Source organism: Molossus molossus, unplaced genomic scaffold, assembly GCF_014108415.1.
Source record: "Molossus molossus isolate mMolMol1 unplaced genomic scaffold, mMolMol1.p scaffold_m16_p_5, whole genome shotgun sequence".
Lineage (NCBI taxonomy): Eukaryota > Metazoa > Chordata > Mammalia > Chiroptera > Molossidae > Molossus > Molossus molossus.
The window spans coordinates 60,498,140-60,515,429 of record NW_023425388.1 but is presented as its reverse complement, the minus strand read 5'-3'; the positions used below and the strand labels follow the sequence as shown (position 1 = coordinate 60,515,429).

The following is a 17,290-nucleotide window of genomic DNA, read 5'->3' as shown; positions in this document are numbered from 1 at the left end:
ACATTTATTTTATTTAAAAATTTTTTTTCTTTATTGATTTTTAGAGAGAGGGAAAGGGAGAAAGAGAAATAGAAACATCAATGAGAGAGAATATCGACTGACCCCCTACTGCATGCCCCTCACAAGGGATTTGGCCCACAACCTGAGCATGTACCCTGACCAGGAATGGAACTGGCGACCTCTTGGTGCATGAGTCAACACTCAACCACTGAACCACATCGGCTGGGCACAAATATATGCACATTTTAAAAAATTAAATATAAAAAGGCTTTTAATGAAAAGCAACTGTCCTTCCCCCCACTATTCTCCTCCTTCTTGTTCCCTAGAGGTAGTATTTTTAACCTTTCCTATTTTTACTGCTTGCTGGTTACCTCTAGTTCACTAAATAAGATGCTTGTGTAATATCCAGCTATAAGCCCTGGCTGGTTTGGCTCAGCAGTTAAATCATCGGCCCACAGACCAAAGAGTCTCAGGTTCGATTCTGGTCAAGGGCACATACCTTGGTTACAGTTTGGGGTTGTGCGGGAGGCAACCAGTCAATGTGTCTCTCTCACATTGATGTCTCTCTGTCTCTCTCCCCCTCCCATTCTATCTGAAGATAAAAGGAAAAATATTCTCGGGTGAGGATTAAAAACAAAATATCCAGTTATGATCAGGATTTAGCTCATCACACTATTCTTTAGTTTCCTTACCTAACTCTAAATATTTTGATAGCGATATCACTATTTTATTTCCATTATAATTTTAAATATAAACATCTTTTAGTAGTATCTCTTCACACCATCCCCTCCCCACTTAGTATAAAAGAATAGTATCTCTATTCCTTCCTTCCACCTTTTCTCCCACCTTTTATCAATTCTTTTATATTTACGTTAGTCAGAATCTGACATTTACATTATATTCTGTCACCAAATTAAGAATTTTGTGCTTTGTTCCACAGGTTGATTCTCAAAATTCATAACAAATAAACATTTATATTACAATTATGTAAACAGTTTTCATATAGAAGCAAATAGGCTATGATTATCATTTTCTTTCTTATGGTTTCCAATGTCATGACTCCTATGCAAAAGAATATTGCCAGCAAGCATCAAGTTCCAATAGTTTCCTTTGTTATACTATGATTGTTCAAAATCATGGCCCATTTTGGTTGGCATAATATCTGGACCATGACCATGTTTTGTTTTCCAAAAAGAAGTGTAATTTTAAATAATTTAATCTAAAAACCTGATCATATTGATAGAATTAGAATGTTATAACTCATACTTGGGAAGTGCAGTTCTGACAAAAAAGATTTTTTAAAAAACCTTAATGAGGCCCTGGCCAGTTTGGCTCAGCAGTTAGAGCGTCGGCCTGTGGTTCAGAGAGACCCGGGTTCAATTCTCGCTAAGGGAATGTACCTCGGTTGCAGTTTGTCCCTGGCCCTGGTTGGGTTGTGTGGGTGGCAGCCACTCGATGTGTCCATTTCACGTCGATGTTTCTCTCTCTCTCTCCCTCCCACTCTATCTGAACAAAAAATGGAAAAATGTCCTCAGGTGAGGATAAAAAAATATAAAAAAAAAACCTTAATAGGGGTAATGGGGGAAAAAGAATATGTGGAAAGGTAAAATATTCTATTGTTCTTAAGGGTTTACAAATTATCTGAAAGCTCTACTGGATTTTCTTTTATTTATTCCCTGAATAGGTTCATTTGTATAAAAGTAGTTATACAAAATAAAGGGCTGTTTCATTAAAATGGAATAAAAAATTAAAAATAGAGGAATGTATTTAGTACTAAAACTTTTATACAGTGACGTGAAAATATAAAAGATTTCAGGGGGAAAAACAGAAAAAAATTATCTATTTCAGGCTCAGTGGTTAATCTGCTTTGGGTCTCATTTCATTTCTTTTGGACTAAAGCACAAAGTAATTTGGGTCACTAGTATTCTGGGAGTTCTAAAATGATATCTAGAAAAACAAATTGAAACTTACTGACGAGTTCTCTTTGCTACTACATCGTCTAGCAGTTGTTCTGTGTTCAACTGGGCCTGAACCTGAAGGGAAAAAAAAAAGTAGTAGATCCCACAGAAAGCAGAGGACTTGAATCCAAACATAGGTTATCCTCCAAATTTTATAACCCATATGATATGTGCATGAATGTAGAAGAAGAGCATTTGCCTATTCTGGCAACACCTCTCTGTTGGGGTTCTGCAGCAGAACTAGTAATAAAAACAAGTTTATTTCTAAATAATGTGTTAAATTCTTATACGATACTGCTATTGAGGATAAGAGAGAATCGGGGAGGAGCAGGGGAAAAACTAATCTAAAGTTATGTTCTCCATATACAAACCCAATGCCTTCTTCAACAATGGGACATTCCTATAATTGAGGATTACTAAAGACAGATGTTCAGGACCTTTTATTTGGGTAAAAAGAAACCACCACCAAGGGTTTTTATACCTTCAGACCTCTTCTGAAAAGAAAAGTTGCCTGACGAGTGTCTTTCTGATGACTTAATTTATTTCCACTCCTGGTATAATTGGTTGGGATGTTATTTCTGCAACAAAAACATATATGCACGAATGGTGTGAGCTATTTAACAACTTTCAAACATCCTGAGAAAACAATAGTTAAATAGTTAAATTCACAGGCTGAAAATGTGAGGTACACTAAGTATAAAGACTGAATTTCCTTATTTACATGAAGCTATTGAGATCTTATTTACAAATATCTCCCTCTATAGCATATTACCTACCAACTGGTTAATTTCACACTAATTCATCTTGCAAATATTCAACTCTCCAAACATAACTCTTGCAAATATTCAATGTTCCAAACATAAAATATTTCTTCTGAAGACATTAAAAACCAACATTTTTAATGCTATTTCTTAAATAATGCTATTTCTAAAAAAAACATATAAGTACAGACTTATTTACAGAATTAATACAAAGAAAACCACACCTAGGCACATCATAGTCAAACTGGTTGAAAATAAAAAGAAAATCCTGAAAAACATCTTTTCCAGTTTTCCTTTCTCACTTGGAAACCTTTATGTATTAACATAAATCACAGAGAAACTTGTATCTTCCACTGCTTGCTCTTTCACACACAGAACAATGTAATCTTAACTATGTTTGACTTTACTTTCACCAATTCCTTTCTAGTTTCTATAGAAAGTTGGTAAAATATGAAAATAAATTTTCATAATTTATCTACTTATTTCATAATTTATCTACATATTTATTTTTACAAATAAAAGCTTAGAAGTTGCCGAATCTTACCTTCAGTCTTATAGAGGCTCAATTTCTCTAGCCAGCCCAATTAACGTGGGCTCATTAATGGCCCATATAATTAATAAGTTATTATTTGAGAAGTTCTCCTTTTCCAATAGATACTACCAAATGAAAACGAGATTTCAAAAGAAACTGAGATAATATTTAAGTAAAACTGCAACTCCAGCCATTTCATTTATACAAAGACTTCATTTCAGGGTTCTGTTTTGAATTTTCTTCTATAAAAGATGAATAAATGTATTTGAAACTGAAATAAAGAAATGTCACAGCTTGTCAATTTCCTTTGTGCCCACTTCATCCTTATAGAGACCAGAATGCCATTAACAATAGATCATAATTTTTAAGTTTTTGTTACGGCTTTCAATTTAATATTAAAATAATCTCAGCTTATGCCCTGGCTTGTTTGTTCAGTGGTTAGAGCGTTGGCCTGGGGACCAGAGAGTCCCAGGTTTGGTTCCTGCTAAGGGCACGAACCCTGGTTGCAGTTTGTCCCTGCCCTGGTTGGAGTCCTGTGGGTGGCAACCAGTCAATGTATCCCTCTCACATCGATGTTTCTCTCGCTCTCTTTCCTCCCTCCCCGTCCCGCTCTATCTGAAGATAAATGCAAAAATGTCCTTGGGTGAGGATAAAAATAAATAAATAAATAAATAAATAAAAAATCTCAGCTTATAAAGCATTCATACAGAATTATTTCTAGTTTGGTTTTTCCACAAATAACATACACTAAATAACAAATTCAGCTTTCAGGATTCCCAATTTTGAATAATTCTGGCTGAGGTGTTTTTACCAAACCAATCACCTTTTGCAATCTTATCCTATATGTCATTAGAAGAAGCAGAGTGCTGTTTTGTTTTGTTTTATTAAATTCATCAATTAACACTGGGTCTAAGAAATAAGAAAAGTTATCTGTAAATGCTTCTATGTTGGATAATTAGATAAACATCCAAAATATCTGTCTTGAAAGTGACCAGATAACTGTAAAAATCACTGAAAATTCATTCCTTTGAACACTTAGGCAAGAAGTATATCTTTATTTATGCAGGATAACATATTATTGTCTTATATTTGAGTACTTACTTTCTATTTAGCTGATTAGGTCTCTTGAGAACTGCAACTGGTTTTCTCTGCACTTCATTTTGCCTCAGAAGGTTTGCCTTCCTTTTTAACGCTGGAAAATATCGTTCTATATTCTTTCAGAAGGCAAGAAACTATGTTAATCAGATTGCCTTTTGCTATATACCCTATTACAATAAACATTTGAAGCAAATGGACAAGGACTGACCACTGCTTAGATGTGCAGGTTACAGAAACAGAGAAGCTAAAACAACTTGAATATTTCCAGGCTAAGTGACAGAAAGGACAACCATATTACACTCAAAATACTTGCAACAAAAGGAAAATAATTTTTTTCTATTTTGGATGTGTTCCGTTTGAAGTGCTCTGGGGGATGCACAGGTGATGGGGAAACATGGGTCTGAAGCTCAAGAGAATGAGAATCAGAGCTGTAAATTAGGTAATCATTTATATAAACATGGTTTCTGATATCACGTAAAGGGATAAGAGGGGCAAGTTCCAAAACAAATGTGTGAGAAAGAAAAAACAGAGGAGGTTGTAATAGCAAAGAAGCCTGAGTAGAAATGGTTACAGAGGGAAAAAAAAAATCAAGAATATTCAATGCCACAGAAAAACAAGTACATGAAATGTCCACTTCTTGCTCTGTTCATATAATTTCAATCCATCATTAAAGCCTAATTCAGGTGTTTATATATATATGTATCTCCCATGAAGTCTTTTCAAAAGTCCTTGACAATGTGGGCCATATCTTAATCTGGATTTCCTTATATTTTAAGCATATGTAAAGTACTTAAAAAATATCAGATGGGCCCTGGCCGGTTTGGCTCAGCAGTTAGAGAGAGACCTGGGTTCGGTTCCCGCTAAGGGCACATATCTCAGTTGCAGTTTGTCCTGGCCCTGGTTGGGCCATGCAGGTGGCAGGCACTTGATGTGTCCCTTTCACATCGATGTTTCTCTCTCTCTCTCTCTCTTCCTCTCTCTCCCTCCTGCTCTATCTGAACAAAAAAATGGGAAAATGTCCTCAGGTGAGGATTAAAGAAAAAAATATCAGATGGACTAAAAACTGCAAAAATATAAAAGTTTTCATTTTCACAAACATTTGGCAAAGAAAAAAATGTAAAAGCAGGGATAAAGAATTACTAAGAGTATAAGAGAAATGCTATAAAATCAGACTAATGACCCATTACAAGCTTTGTATTTTGTCTTTAATAACATCAAGGAACCTTTTATAGGTAAGTGTGAAAGCTCCTTCTATGATGCTGTTGTCAAATGTTATTTTCCTTCCAAGTACCTGCTATATTATAATCATATAGCTATTTGTGTGATAATTTATTTAATCTTTATATGTGTTCTCCATAAGGACAGGGATTTTTCTATTGAATTACTGCAGAATCCCTTATATCTAGCACATAGTGGGTACTCACTCAACATTAGTTAAATAATAAATACATCGAATAGAACTATAACAAATCATTAAATATAAGATGAATTTATGTTCCATGGATTCAAGGTTTGTGTATGTGTATAAATGTGTTTTTAAAAGTAAACCTAAAGATACATTTTTCCTTCATAATAACATCTTTTTGAAAGGCAAAAAGCATTTATTTGTGATAAAAAAAACCACAGCTATTTGGGAAACACTGATTCAGGCCAAACCCAGTGTTCTCTCTTTCACAATAATTTTTATATAAAAAATTTTTTCCTTGAGAGAAAGAAATTAAAGTATTTGGTTTATTTTTAACGTTAATTTTATTAAGGTATTATTTACATACAATAAAACTTTAAGTGTACAGTTTGATGAATTTGGGTAATTACATATTATCATGTAACCACATCACAACCAAGATACAGGGCAGAGCATGCACCCTAAAATGTTTCCTTGTGTCCCTCTAAAGTCAATTCCCTTCACTTATCTGACTCCCACTCCAGGCAATGAATGATCTACAACTACAGTTTCTCTTTCTACAATTTCAAATAGAGTAGGTCCTCAAATAAAGTCATTTTGTTCAATGTCATTTCATTATAATGTTGATGAGATGCCCTCAGAACCTAACTCTTGTTTATATTGAATAGTCTATGGTAAAACTGGTTTTATTACACACCCTGTTGCTTAAAGTCGTAGAATCTATCCATGATTAAGTGAGGACTTACTATAAATGGAATCACATAGTACATTGACTTTTGTGTTTGACTTCTTTTGCTTAACATGATGTTCTGAAATAATATATCCTTGCTATCTTGTGTATTAACATTTATTCCTTTTTCATTGCAGAATAGAATTGCATAGTACAGAGATAAGGTGCTTATTTTTAACTGTCAAAATCAGACAAATGATTAAAACTATCCATTAGCCCTGGCCAGTTTGGCTCAGTGTTTAGAGCATTGACCTGCAGACCAAATAGTCTCAGGTTCGATTCCTGGTCAATGGCACACACCTGGGTTACAGGTTCAATCCCTGGCCCTGGTCGAGGTCATGTGGGAGGCAACCAATCAATGTGTATCTCTCACATCAATGTTTCTCTCTCTCTCTCTCTTCCCCCCCTCCCTTCCACTCTCTCTAAATAAAATGGAAAAACATCCTCTGGTGAGGAATAACAATAGAACCCCAAAATATCCATTAGTAGAAAGTAACTTACACACACACACACACACACACAGCAAAACAATTTTTGTTTAACTTCACAGAATTACTAAATGGTTTTAGTATTATCAGAGTCAAGTTAAAAGTTCTACAAAACATAACATATTCCGTTTGGGGAAATTATGAAACTAAAAGAAAAAGTTATAGAATTAACACTAACAAAGTTCTATATTCCAAGAGAAGAATCCCTGAATAATTTAAGCACAACTTTACTTCTTATAGGTATTTTAAATTCTCTCTCTCAAACAAAAAAGAAAATTCATTCTTAGAGACAACCATTCCCCTCTTAGCACTGCCTTTTGCTCTATTTACATTACTAGTATTTAGTAATAATGTAAATTAGTGTATTTCCCACTTAGTCATTCAGTTCATAGGTAAGAAAAATGTACATTTTTATTGAAATAAAATTTCACTAATTTATATAACCTATAATAAGGAAAAGATAAAATAACAAAGCCTAATTATAATCAGAACCTTTTTTTAAGTGTAAAAATTTGAAGTATATTTAGCAATTCAAGTTAAGTTACTTAGGTAACTTATTAATGAATAGAAAAAAGTATGAGTTATTTATATGTAAATAGACATTTTCTAAATTGCTGAAAAATAATCTGCTTCACAATTACTATACTGTACCCTAATCAGACTATTAATCTGTATTCAGGTTGAGAACAGGGTTTTAAAAAGAAAGGGCAAATTTCCAACCATATCTTTGCCAAAATCATTCAAACTTTGAATAAATGGATCTTATTATTCAGTACATTGTTAGCATTCTGTAATTTACCATTTAACACTTTTCACTATTTTCAAACAATTCAAAAGATTAATTACTATATGCCATAACTTAAAAATTTTACTGATGCAAGTAATTAATTAGCAGTTAACCCAAACTCCTTTCCAGTATCCATATCTCATTAATGTTTTCTAATTTCTAAGAAACAGTAAGATCTGTGATAAAGATTTAGAGAAGAGAACATCTGCTGGGGGCAGCATAATTGAAAAGCAAGAAATCTAAGACAGTTGTGGTTAACCAGAACACGCACACTTAAGATAATTTAAGGAATAAATGTTCTGAATTTTTTTAAAGTATGTATTACTTTCATAATCAGAGAAACCAAAAAGAATAAACATAGAAGGGTAGAACATTAAATTCCTTGGTGGCTCAGATCTACAAAACATAAGAAGTAGAAGAAAAACCATCCTGAAACTATTTTAAGAAATGCTTTAGCCCTGGCCAGTTTGGCTCAGTGGTAGAGCTTCAGCCTGCGGTCCAGAGAGACCAGGGTTCGGTTCCCGCTAAGGGCATGTACCTTGGTTGCAGTTTGTCCCCAGCCCTGGTTGGGTCGTGAGGGTGGCAACCACTCAATGTGTCCCTTTCACGTCGATGTTTCTCTCTCTCTCTCTCTCCCCTTCCCCATTCTATCTGAACAAAAAATGGAAAAATGTCCTCGGGTGAGGATAAAAATAAATAAATAAATAAAAAGAAATGCTTTAGCCAACTCAAAATAAATTACTCATTGAGATGTATATAAAAACAGTTAAAATCTTAGATAGTAATTAACTCATGGTAGGTAAATAATTTTAACTCTTATTAAAACTATCAACGAGGGGACAGTTATCTACTGAACAGAAACGAAAACCTATATCCACACAGACAAACAGGTGAATGTTCACAGCAACATTATTTATAATACCTAAAACGTGAAAACAACCAAAATGTCCATCAACTGGTAAATGGATAAACAAAATATGGTATATCCTTATAATGGAATATTATTCAATAAAAAGGAATGAACTATTGATACATGTTACAACATTATGAACCTCAAATAAAATATGGCTAAATGCCAGACCATATATTATTGTATGACTCCAATTATATGAAATGTGCAGAAAAGACAGATTTATAGAAAATTACACAGAAAGTAGATTAGAGGTTGCCTGGGGCAGATAATGAGATATGGCTGCAAAAAACATGAGATTTCTTTTTAGAGTGATAAAAATGTTCTAAAATTAATTTTTATGATGACTGTATAACTGTAAATTATCTAAAATTCACAGAATTATATGCTTAAAACAAATAAATTTTATTTTTTTAATCTTTATTGTTGAAAGTATTACAGATGTTCCCCCATTGACACCCCTCCCCGCTCCCACACCACTCCTGCCTTCATCCCACTATTGCCTGGGTGCATTGGTTATACATATATGCATATAAGTTCTTTTGTTTATCTCTTCTCGTCCCTCACCCTCATCTCCTTTCCCTCTGAGGTTTGTCAGTCTGTTCCTTACTTTCATGTCTCTGGATCTATTCTGATAGCTTATTTAAAACAAATGGATTTTATAATATAAAATTATACCTCAATAACCTGTTAAAAATTTCTCTCTCTCTCTCACACACACACACACACAAACACACAGAGTCAGAAACCTGTAAAAAAATTATTATATTATTTGAGAATGTGGAAGTTTAGGTATTATTCATGAATAACAACAGTTTTTATCTCATTATATAATTATTTATATAAGCCCCAAAGTACTATATAAAAAAATCAAAATATGCAAATAATATGTTCTCTCAAGATCATTCACAAAATATTAGTGCAAATAAAGAAAAAGGGTATCTGACCCAGCATTAAGCCATCATCATCGTACCTTGTCACTTAGAGGTGGTCGATTCATAGGACTAATTCCTTTCCGAATTCCAGTTGTTTTCCTAGCTGCAAGGCCAGTGATAACTCCATAAGGGCGTCTCTTTCCAGGTATCATTCTTCCTCTACGGCTCAGACTATTCTTACCAAAACCTGTAGGAAGAAAAAATATCAATCAAAGAATGCAACTGAGGGGCACATGATCACAAGATATTCTACAGTATTATAATTTATATATATTTCTTTTGAATTATATAAAATATCTCATTTTTAAAGAGGCAATAAGTTGCACTGGAAAGGGTTCCGTTGCAATAATGACCTGCAAAGAACTAGCAGGGATAGGGAACCTTTTTTCTGCCAAGGGCCATAACATCATTTGAGGGCCATGCAAATTATCAATTTAAAAATTAGCCGGCTGCCCTGGCCGGTTTGGCTCAGCAGTGGAGCATCAGCCCTGAGAACCAATGAGGTGCAGGTTCGATTCTAACCAAGGGCACGTACCCCAATGTAGTTCGTCCCCAGCCCTGGTCGGGGTCATGCAAGAGGCAACCAGGTGATGTGTCCCTCTCATGTTGATGTTTCTCTCTCTCTCCCTCCCACTCTGTCTGAAGATAAATAAAAAAATATCCTCAGGTGAGAATTAAAAAAAAAAAATAGCCTGCTATATTTGGTGAGGCATAGGATGTTAGCTGGTGTTAATTTCAAAGGCCTTATACTGCTTGCGAGCCAGATATCCCCCACCCTGGACTAAAGGATTCTCATGGTTCCCTTCTAGCTATCCTTCTCTCTTTGACATTACTTGCTTTCTTTTTTTTTTTTTGGTTAATCCTCATCTATGGATATTTTCCCATTGATTTTTAGATAGAGTGGAAATGGAGGAGAGAGAAACATAGAAACATCGACGTGAGAGAGATACGTCGATTGGTTGCCTCACATACCACCCCGGCCTGGGCCGGGGATCGAACCTGCGACATTCAGTCCATGGGCCAACGTTCTAACCGCTGAGGCAAACCAGCCAGGGCAGCGTTACTTTCTAAACAGGACAGCCCCAACTTTCCCTGCACAATGTTTTAGCCACTAACCACATGTGGTTATTGAATACTTGAAAAATGGCTAGTCTAAAATGGGAACAAAAGAATGTACAATATTCCATTAATAATTTTTATGTGGCTCACATTTTACTTCTGTTGATGGCACTGATCTACAGTGGAATCACTATCTTTACCTCCCAATTCCTTTCTATGTTGTAATCTGGCTTCTTTATTTTCAGTCCTACTGTATTCAAACTGCTTTTGCTGAAGCTTACAGTGAGTTCCAATGGACATATTTTAAATCTCTGTGGTGTGTGACAGTAAAGACTTTGCTTTTCCATTATGTTATTTAAATACTTTTTTTCTAATTATGAAAAAATAAACATGCTCATTGCAGAATTTAGAAATATATTAAGTACAAATAAGAAAGTAAGTTATCCATTATTCCACCACCCAGAGATAACCACTACTAAACATTCTATGCCTTCCTAGTCTTTTCTTTACTTGTAGATGTACATTTAAAAAGTTAAGATTTTAGCCCTGGCCAGTTTGGCTCAGCGGTTAGAGCATCAGCCTGCGGTCCGGAGAGACCCGGGTTCGGTTCCCGCTAAGGGCACGTACCTCGGTTGCAGTTTGTCCCCGGCCCTGGTTGGTCGTGCGGGTGGCAGCCACTCGATGTGTCCCTTCACATCGATGTTTCTCTCTCTCTCCCTTCCTCTCTCTCCCTCCCACTCTATCTATACAAAAAATGGAAAAATATCCTCGGGTGAGGATAAAAAAAAAAAAAAAAGTTAAGATTTTAGCCCTGGCCAGATTGGCTAAGTGGTCTCTCCCACATCAATGTCTCTCTCTGTCCCCCGCCCCTTCCTCCCTCCCTCCCACTCTATCTGAAGATAAACAGAAAAATATCCTCGGGTGAGGATTTAAAACAAACAAAAAAAGTTAACATTTTTAGTTTCAACTATTTTTTTTTTTTAATCCTCACCCGAGGACATTTTTCCATTTTTTTGTTCAGATAAAGTGGGAAGGAGGAAGAGAGAGAGAGAGAGAGAGAGAGAGAGAGAGAGAGAGAGAGAGAGAGAGAGAAACATCGAAGTGAAAGGGACACATCGAGTGGCTGCTACCCACACAACCCAACCAGAGCCGGGGACAAACTGCAACTGAGGTACATGCCCTTAGCGGGAACCGAACCCGGGTCTCTCTGGACCGCAGGCCAACGCTCTAACCGCTGAGCCAAACCGGCCAGGGAAGTTTCAACTATTTTTAAACAACTCCAAAGACTCACATGAGGTAAATCACAATTTGTAGTACTAAGTACCTAGAAGATGGACTGAATCAATCTTCCAGCAAACCATATTTCATATTCTATGTACTATTTTGTAGTCTATGTTAACACTATACTGCAACTATTATCCCAGATATTTAACACTTTTATTACATTATTTTTTAATGTGCCATATACTTAATCTAATCAATTTCATACTAATCATTTCAGTTACTTCTAATGTTACACTATTATAAACAACACTGCAATAACACTATAGGTAATACAAACATTTTTTTAATATGTTTGGCCCTGGTCAGTCTGGCTCAGCGGTTAGTGTCGGCCCATGGACCAATGAGTCACGGGCTTGATTCCAATCAAGGGCATGTACCTCGGTTGCAATTCATCCCTGGCTCTGGTTGGGGTCGTGCAGGAGGCAGCCACTCAATGTGTCCCTTTCACATCGATTTCTCTCTCTACCTACCACTCTATCTGAACAAAAATGGAAAAATGTCCTCAGGTGAGGATAAAAAGTATATATATGTTTGTATTGATTTTGGAGAGAGAGAAACATGTGTCGGCTGCCTCCTGCATGCCTCCTACTTGGGGATTGAGTCCACAACCCAGGCATGTGCCTTGACTGGGAATAGAATGAGTGACCTCTTGGTGCACAGGATGACACTCAACCAACTGAGCCACACCAGCCAGGGTTTATTTTATTTCTTAATGCAATAGCCAGAAATTCCAGAGAACCATATTAAGTAACAATTGTGATACTGGGCATTCTTAATCTTAATTTTGGAGAGAATGACTTTGGAATAGTATCCTGTATAATACCACACACCTGCAACACTAGCTAACAAGTCTTCCAACAGAAAAGTTTCATGATCAAACTAAATAAAGTTTCCTTTACTGTAGGATTTCTCAACACTACTATGTTTGAAGAATCTCTAAAACAGGGTAATAGTATATGTTATTCCCAAATGTAACTAATTCCAGAACACTTTTGTGTGTTGTACCTACTTTGAGACCAGAGTTCAATTAGGAAAACCTGTTATGTTATGATGGTTGAATTAGTTACCAATTTATTGCTTTTCAGCTCCCAACTCACTTTATACTGCCCTGCAGTATAAATGTTACTAGAACATTTCTCTTACCAGCTGGCACCAAGTTAAGCTTTGTTAGGAGAGGACGCTGGAGGTACTCTAGAAGAAAGGGCTTTTCTTTCAGTTTCGAGTATGTACCACATGTCTTGTTCCTGTGGCAGAGGAGACCCAATGGCACCCATGATCTCTCACCTATAAGTTGAGACTATAGAGAGGCAAGAGAGATGCCTAGGACACAAAATTTGAGAATGAGTGACTACTTACATTTTGGGCCCAAGGCATCTGTCTAGATCTAATCCTAGGCATCACTATAGTCTGGCCCTACTCACATTCCAGTGAATTTAAGTTGTATCACCCCCTACAAATGGCTTCCCAGTAAGTTCCACCAGTATGGCAACTCAGTTAGTGGGAAGAACGTCCAGATTTGTTCCTTTCTTGGGTGTTCTGCCTTAGTACTAAAGGTACTGAATTTATTAGAACTTTTCTAATTAAAGAAAAAGGCAATAAAGTTAAATTTTTTATTTTTTAAAATATGTTTTTATTGATTATTTTTTAGAGAGGAAGGGAGAGAGAGAGAGAGAAACATCGATGTGAGAGAGAAATATTGATCAGAGCTGCCTCCTGCACATCCCCTATTGGGGATCGAGCCTGCAACACAGGCATGTGCCCTGACCAGGAATTGAACAGGGACCTCTCAGTCCATGGGACGACACTAAATCCACTGAGGCACACTGGCAGGGCTAAAGTTACAATTTTAAAAATCAAATTATTGCTACTCTATGTGTGGTTTTCTTCTGGAATTGCAACCAAATGAAGATTAAGCATGTTAGGACAATAGTATATTCAAATTAAATAGATAATTACTTGCTATTTTTATTTGTATCACATGAAGCAGATACCATTAATTGCGCTAGGCTTTGTGCCGAATACGTTAACCTAAATGAGAACTTGATGAGGTTGATGCTAACATCTCAATTTTGTAGGTCAGCAAAGTGAGGCCAAGAACAGTGACAACCCAGAGGTTCTAGTTAGAAAATGGAAGAGAAGAATTCAAGTTGTGTGGCTCCAAAAACTGAACACTTCCAAAGTGTTATATAAAAATTAAAGAATAAAAGGTAGAATATAATCTATGGTACATTTCCAAAGACAAAAAATCCATTACAGCCCTGGTTGGTTTGGCATCACCCACAGACCAAAAAGTCATGGGTTCCATTCCCAGTCAAGGACATGTACCTTGGTTGTGAGTTCAATCACCAGCCCCAGTCAGGGTTGTGCAGGAGGCAACCAATACGATATATCTCTGTCATCTCTCCCTTCCTCCCACTCTCTCTTTAAAAAAAAAAAAAAAAGGCAAAATATCGAGTGAGGATTAAAAAAAAAATTACAGAAAAAGTGAGCTCTAAGCTAGATATTACAAAATAGGCCAAAATTTGAATAGTGATATAGACATGGACAAGTTCAAAAACATGGGCAACTACAGCATATTGACAAGAGACAGTCTAGGGAGAAGGTTAAGAAGTGAACGAATATTGTGGGCTCAAATTGGAGGGCTTTAGGTGGTAATAAAGATTACACTTGACTAGGAATGAGGTGTCACAGAATTCATGATCAGATTATATCAGTCTAGAAGCAGTATCTTAGACTGAATAGAAGAGGGAGAGAGAAGGTAGGGAGACCATTTCAGATGCTATAGCAAGTACTCAAACAAGACATGATAAAAGACTGGAAGAAGAATAAAGAAATGTGAAATTACTGTATTCCAAAAAGATGAATGAATTAGTGGAGCAAAGAGAAAGATTAAAGAGAGGAGGAATCCATTATTATACCAAAGTATTAAGCTCAGTTGAGAATGATTAATGAGAAAATCTCATTAACAATAATAAAACTGATTAAAAGGAGAACAGTATGGGATAGAATTCTATTTCTAGGTACCCTCTATTTCTGACCGTTACAGTCATTGTTCCCATACTCACTAACCTTTCTACTACCTTTTCTTTCTCATTGGTCACTTCTTTTCCTCTACCTTCTAGTAAGCCTAGTAAGATCATCCCTTGCCCCTCCCTCCCCTTTCTACATCTGTTTTAGCAGTGGTACTATGTTTCACTTTTTCATTTGTCATGTTTCATAAAGAAAGACCTATACATACTGCCCCAATTCTCTCCCTTCTTAACCTCTATAACTGCCTTATATTCTAAAAGGCACAATGAAGAGGTAAAAAAAACATCATTTAATGCAATAGTATTTTCTTAGTTTTTATCCATTTAGCCCCCCTAGAAAGTTCTCTTGTCTTTCCAGAGCACCTTGATTCTCATTACTTTAATTACTATCTCTCTAAAGATCCTTTCACACTAGCCCTGTATCAGAACCACGTATGGAACTTTGAAAAAATCCTTAGGCCCTACTACTTCTACAGATTCTGGTTCAGTAAAAATGGAATGCAGCCAGAGCATTGGTCTAGTTTATAAAGCTCCACAGGTGCAAGTAAGATTAAGAACATCTAGAACTAGAGGCAGAATTTTTCATCCTTCCTTTGAATCCTTAGCCTAATCCCTTCATGAATTTCTTTCACACACACACATATCCACTTGCCTCAATAATTTCTGGAGTCTGATCACTTACATGAAAATATGAGGTGTTTTCTGGGAAATATCGTATCACAGCACAGAGTGTATGCAATCACATTACTGACTCCCTTCTGAAGCGACATACAAATATTCCCGTCTCTTGCACCTCTAAAAAAAATAGCATTCTCAAACTTTTGGTCTCAGGACCTCTTTATGCTCTTAATAATTCCTGAAAACCCCAAAGACATTTTCTTTTTTTGTTTCTGTGGGTTTATGTTTACTGATATTTACCATACTAGAAATAAAATTAAGACATTTAAAAACTATTATTTCATTAAAATAAACCGATTACATATAGAGCAAATCACTTATTTTAAATAAAATAAATGGCAATTATTTTCCAAAACAAAGAAACAAAAATAACAGGAAGAGTAGCATTGTTCTGTATTTTCCATAGTGTCTGGCTTAACAGAAAATAGCTAAATTCTCAGATCTGTTTCAGCATTCAATCTGTTTTAATTATTACACGTCTTGTAGACCCTGGGAAAGTCCACTGTACATTTATGAGAGAGTAAGAATGAAAATACAGTTTAATGTCTTAGTAGTATTATAAAAATAGTTTTGACTTTGTGGACCCACTCGAGTCTTGAGATTCCCCAGGGTCCCTGGACAACACTTTGAGAACTGTTGCTATATAGTATTCCACCACTGAAGGATATTTAAGTTGTGGTACCAGTATTTATTGAGTGATTAGCCCTGGCAGGTTTGGCTCAGCGGTTAGAGCGTCGGCCTGCGGTTCAGAGAGTGATTAAATTATATTTTGGGCACAATTAGGAAGACTTTACTCACTTATTTGTTCAGCCATCAAAAATAATTTATTGAGTATATGCCAAAGGCTCTCTGTTCTACTTGTGCTCTTACCTCAAGCTAACATCCTCACTGACATTACAATGTGGAAATCTGAACTTCTGCTAACCAAACAGAGCTAAGGCAATCCCCTATCTCCCTGCACACTCATTGACAGCAGCAGCCGTTCTATTTTAGGCCCTGTCACAGAACATAAAAGTGCAAGTTTAATCTTATAAGATTCTAAAATACCCCTAGATATCATTTATCTTTAGACTCAGATCATAACCTCCAGTTAAAAGGAAAACCTTTTCTGATCCTTTATGGACTAGATCCTATTTCACTTTATCCATTAAATCACCACTGATCTTCTTAGACCAAATTCCCTACCTAAACTTCTATGTCAAATTTCTCTATTGACATTTTTTTTTAATCCTCGCTGGGGGACATTTTTTGCATTTATCTTCAGACAGAGCGGGAGGGAGAGAGGGGAGAACACAGAGAGAGAAACATCGATGTGAGAGAGACACATCGACTGGGTGCCACCCACACAACCCCAACTGGGGCCGGGGACAAACTGCAACCAAAGTACATGCTCTTAGCGGAAACCAAACCTGGGACTCTCCAGTCCAATGCTCCAACCACTGAGCCAAACCAGCCAGGGCTCTTTTGACATTTCTTGACTCTGTTTTCTATCTTATCTCTGTTCCTAGAAATTCCTTGACGTAAAACCCTGAAAACCAGGTCAGTTCAAAGTGTTTATCAGATTGTTATAACATATGGTTAGCATAAATGAATATTCATTTCTGGTTTCTATAAACTCTAAAATTATTAAACAAAT

General features: G+C 36.1%; 1 protein-coding gene across 1 annotated transcript in view; it reads right to left on the bottom strand.

Annotated features, from left to right (window-relative positions):
* The window catches only part of FYTTD1 (forty-two-three domain containing 1), a 30,897-nt gene that overhangs the window by 4,065 nt on the left and 9,542 nt on the right, over positions 1 to 17,290 (bottom strand). Inside the window, exons 3-6 of the mRNA XM_036243038.1 lie at positions 9,643 to 9,791; positions 4,353 to 4,465; positions 2,440 to 2,536; positions 1,972 to 2,033 (exon numbers count right to left, since the gene is read on the bottom strand). Of these exons, the coding sequence (XP_036098931.1) occupies positions 1,972 to 2,033; positions 2,440 to 2,536; positions 4,353 to 4,465; positions 9,643 to 9,791 (421 nt within the window). The remainder of the gene's footprint in view (positions 1 to 1,971; positions 2,034 to 2,439; positions 2,537 to 4,352; positions 4,466 to 9,642; positions 9,792 to 17,290) is intronic.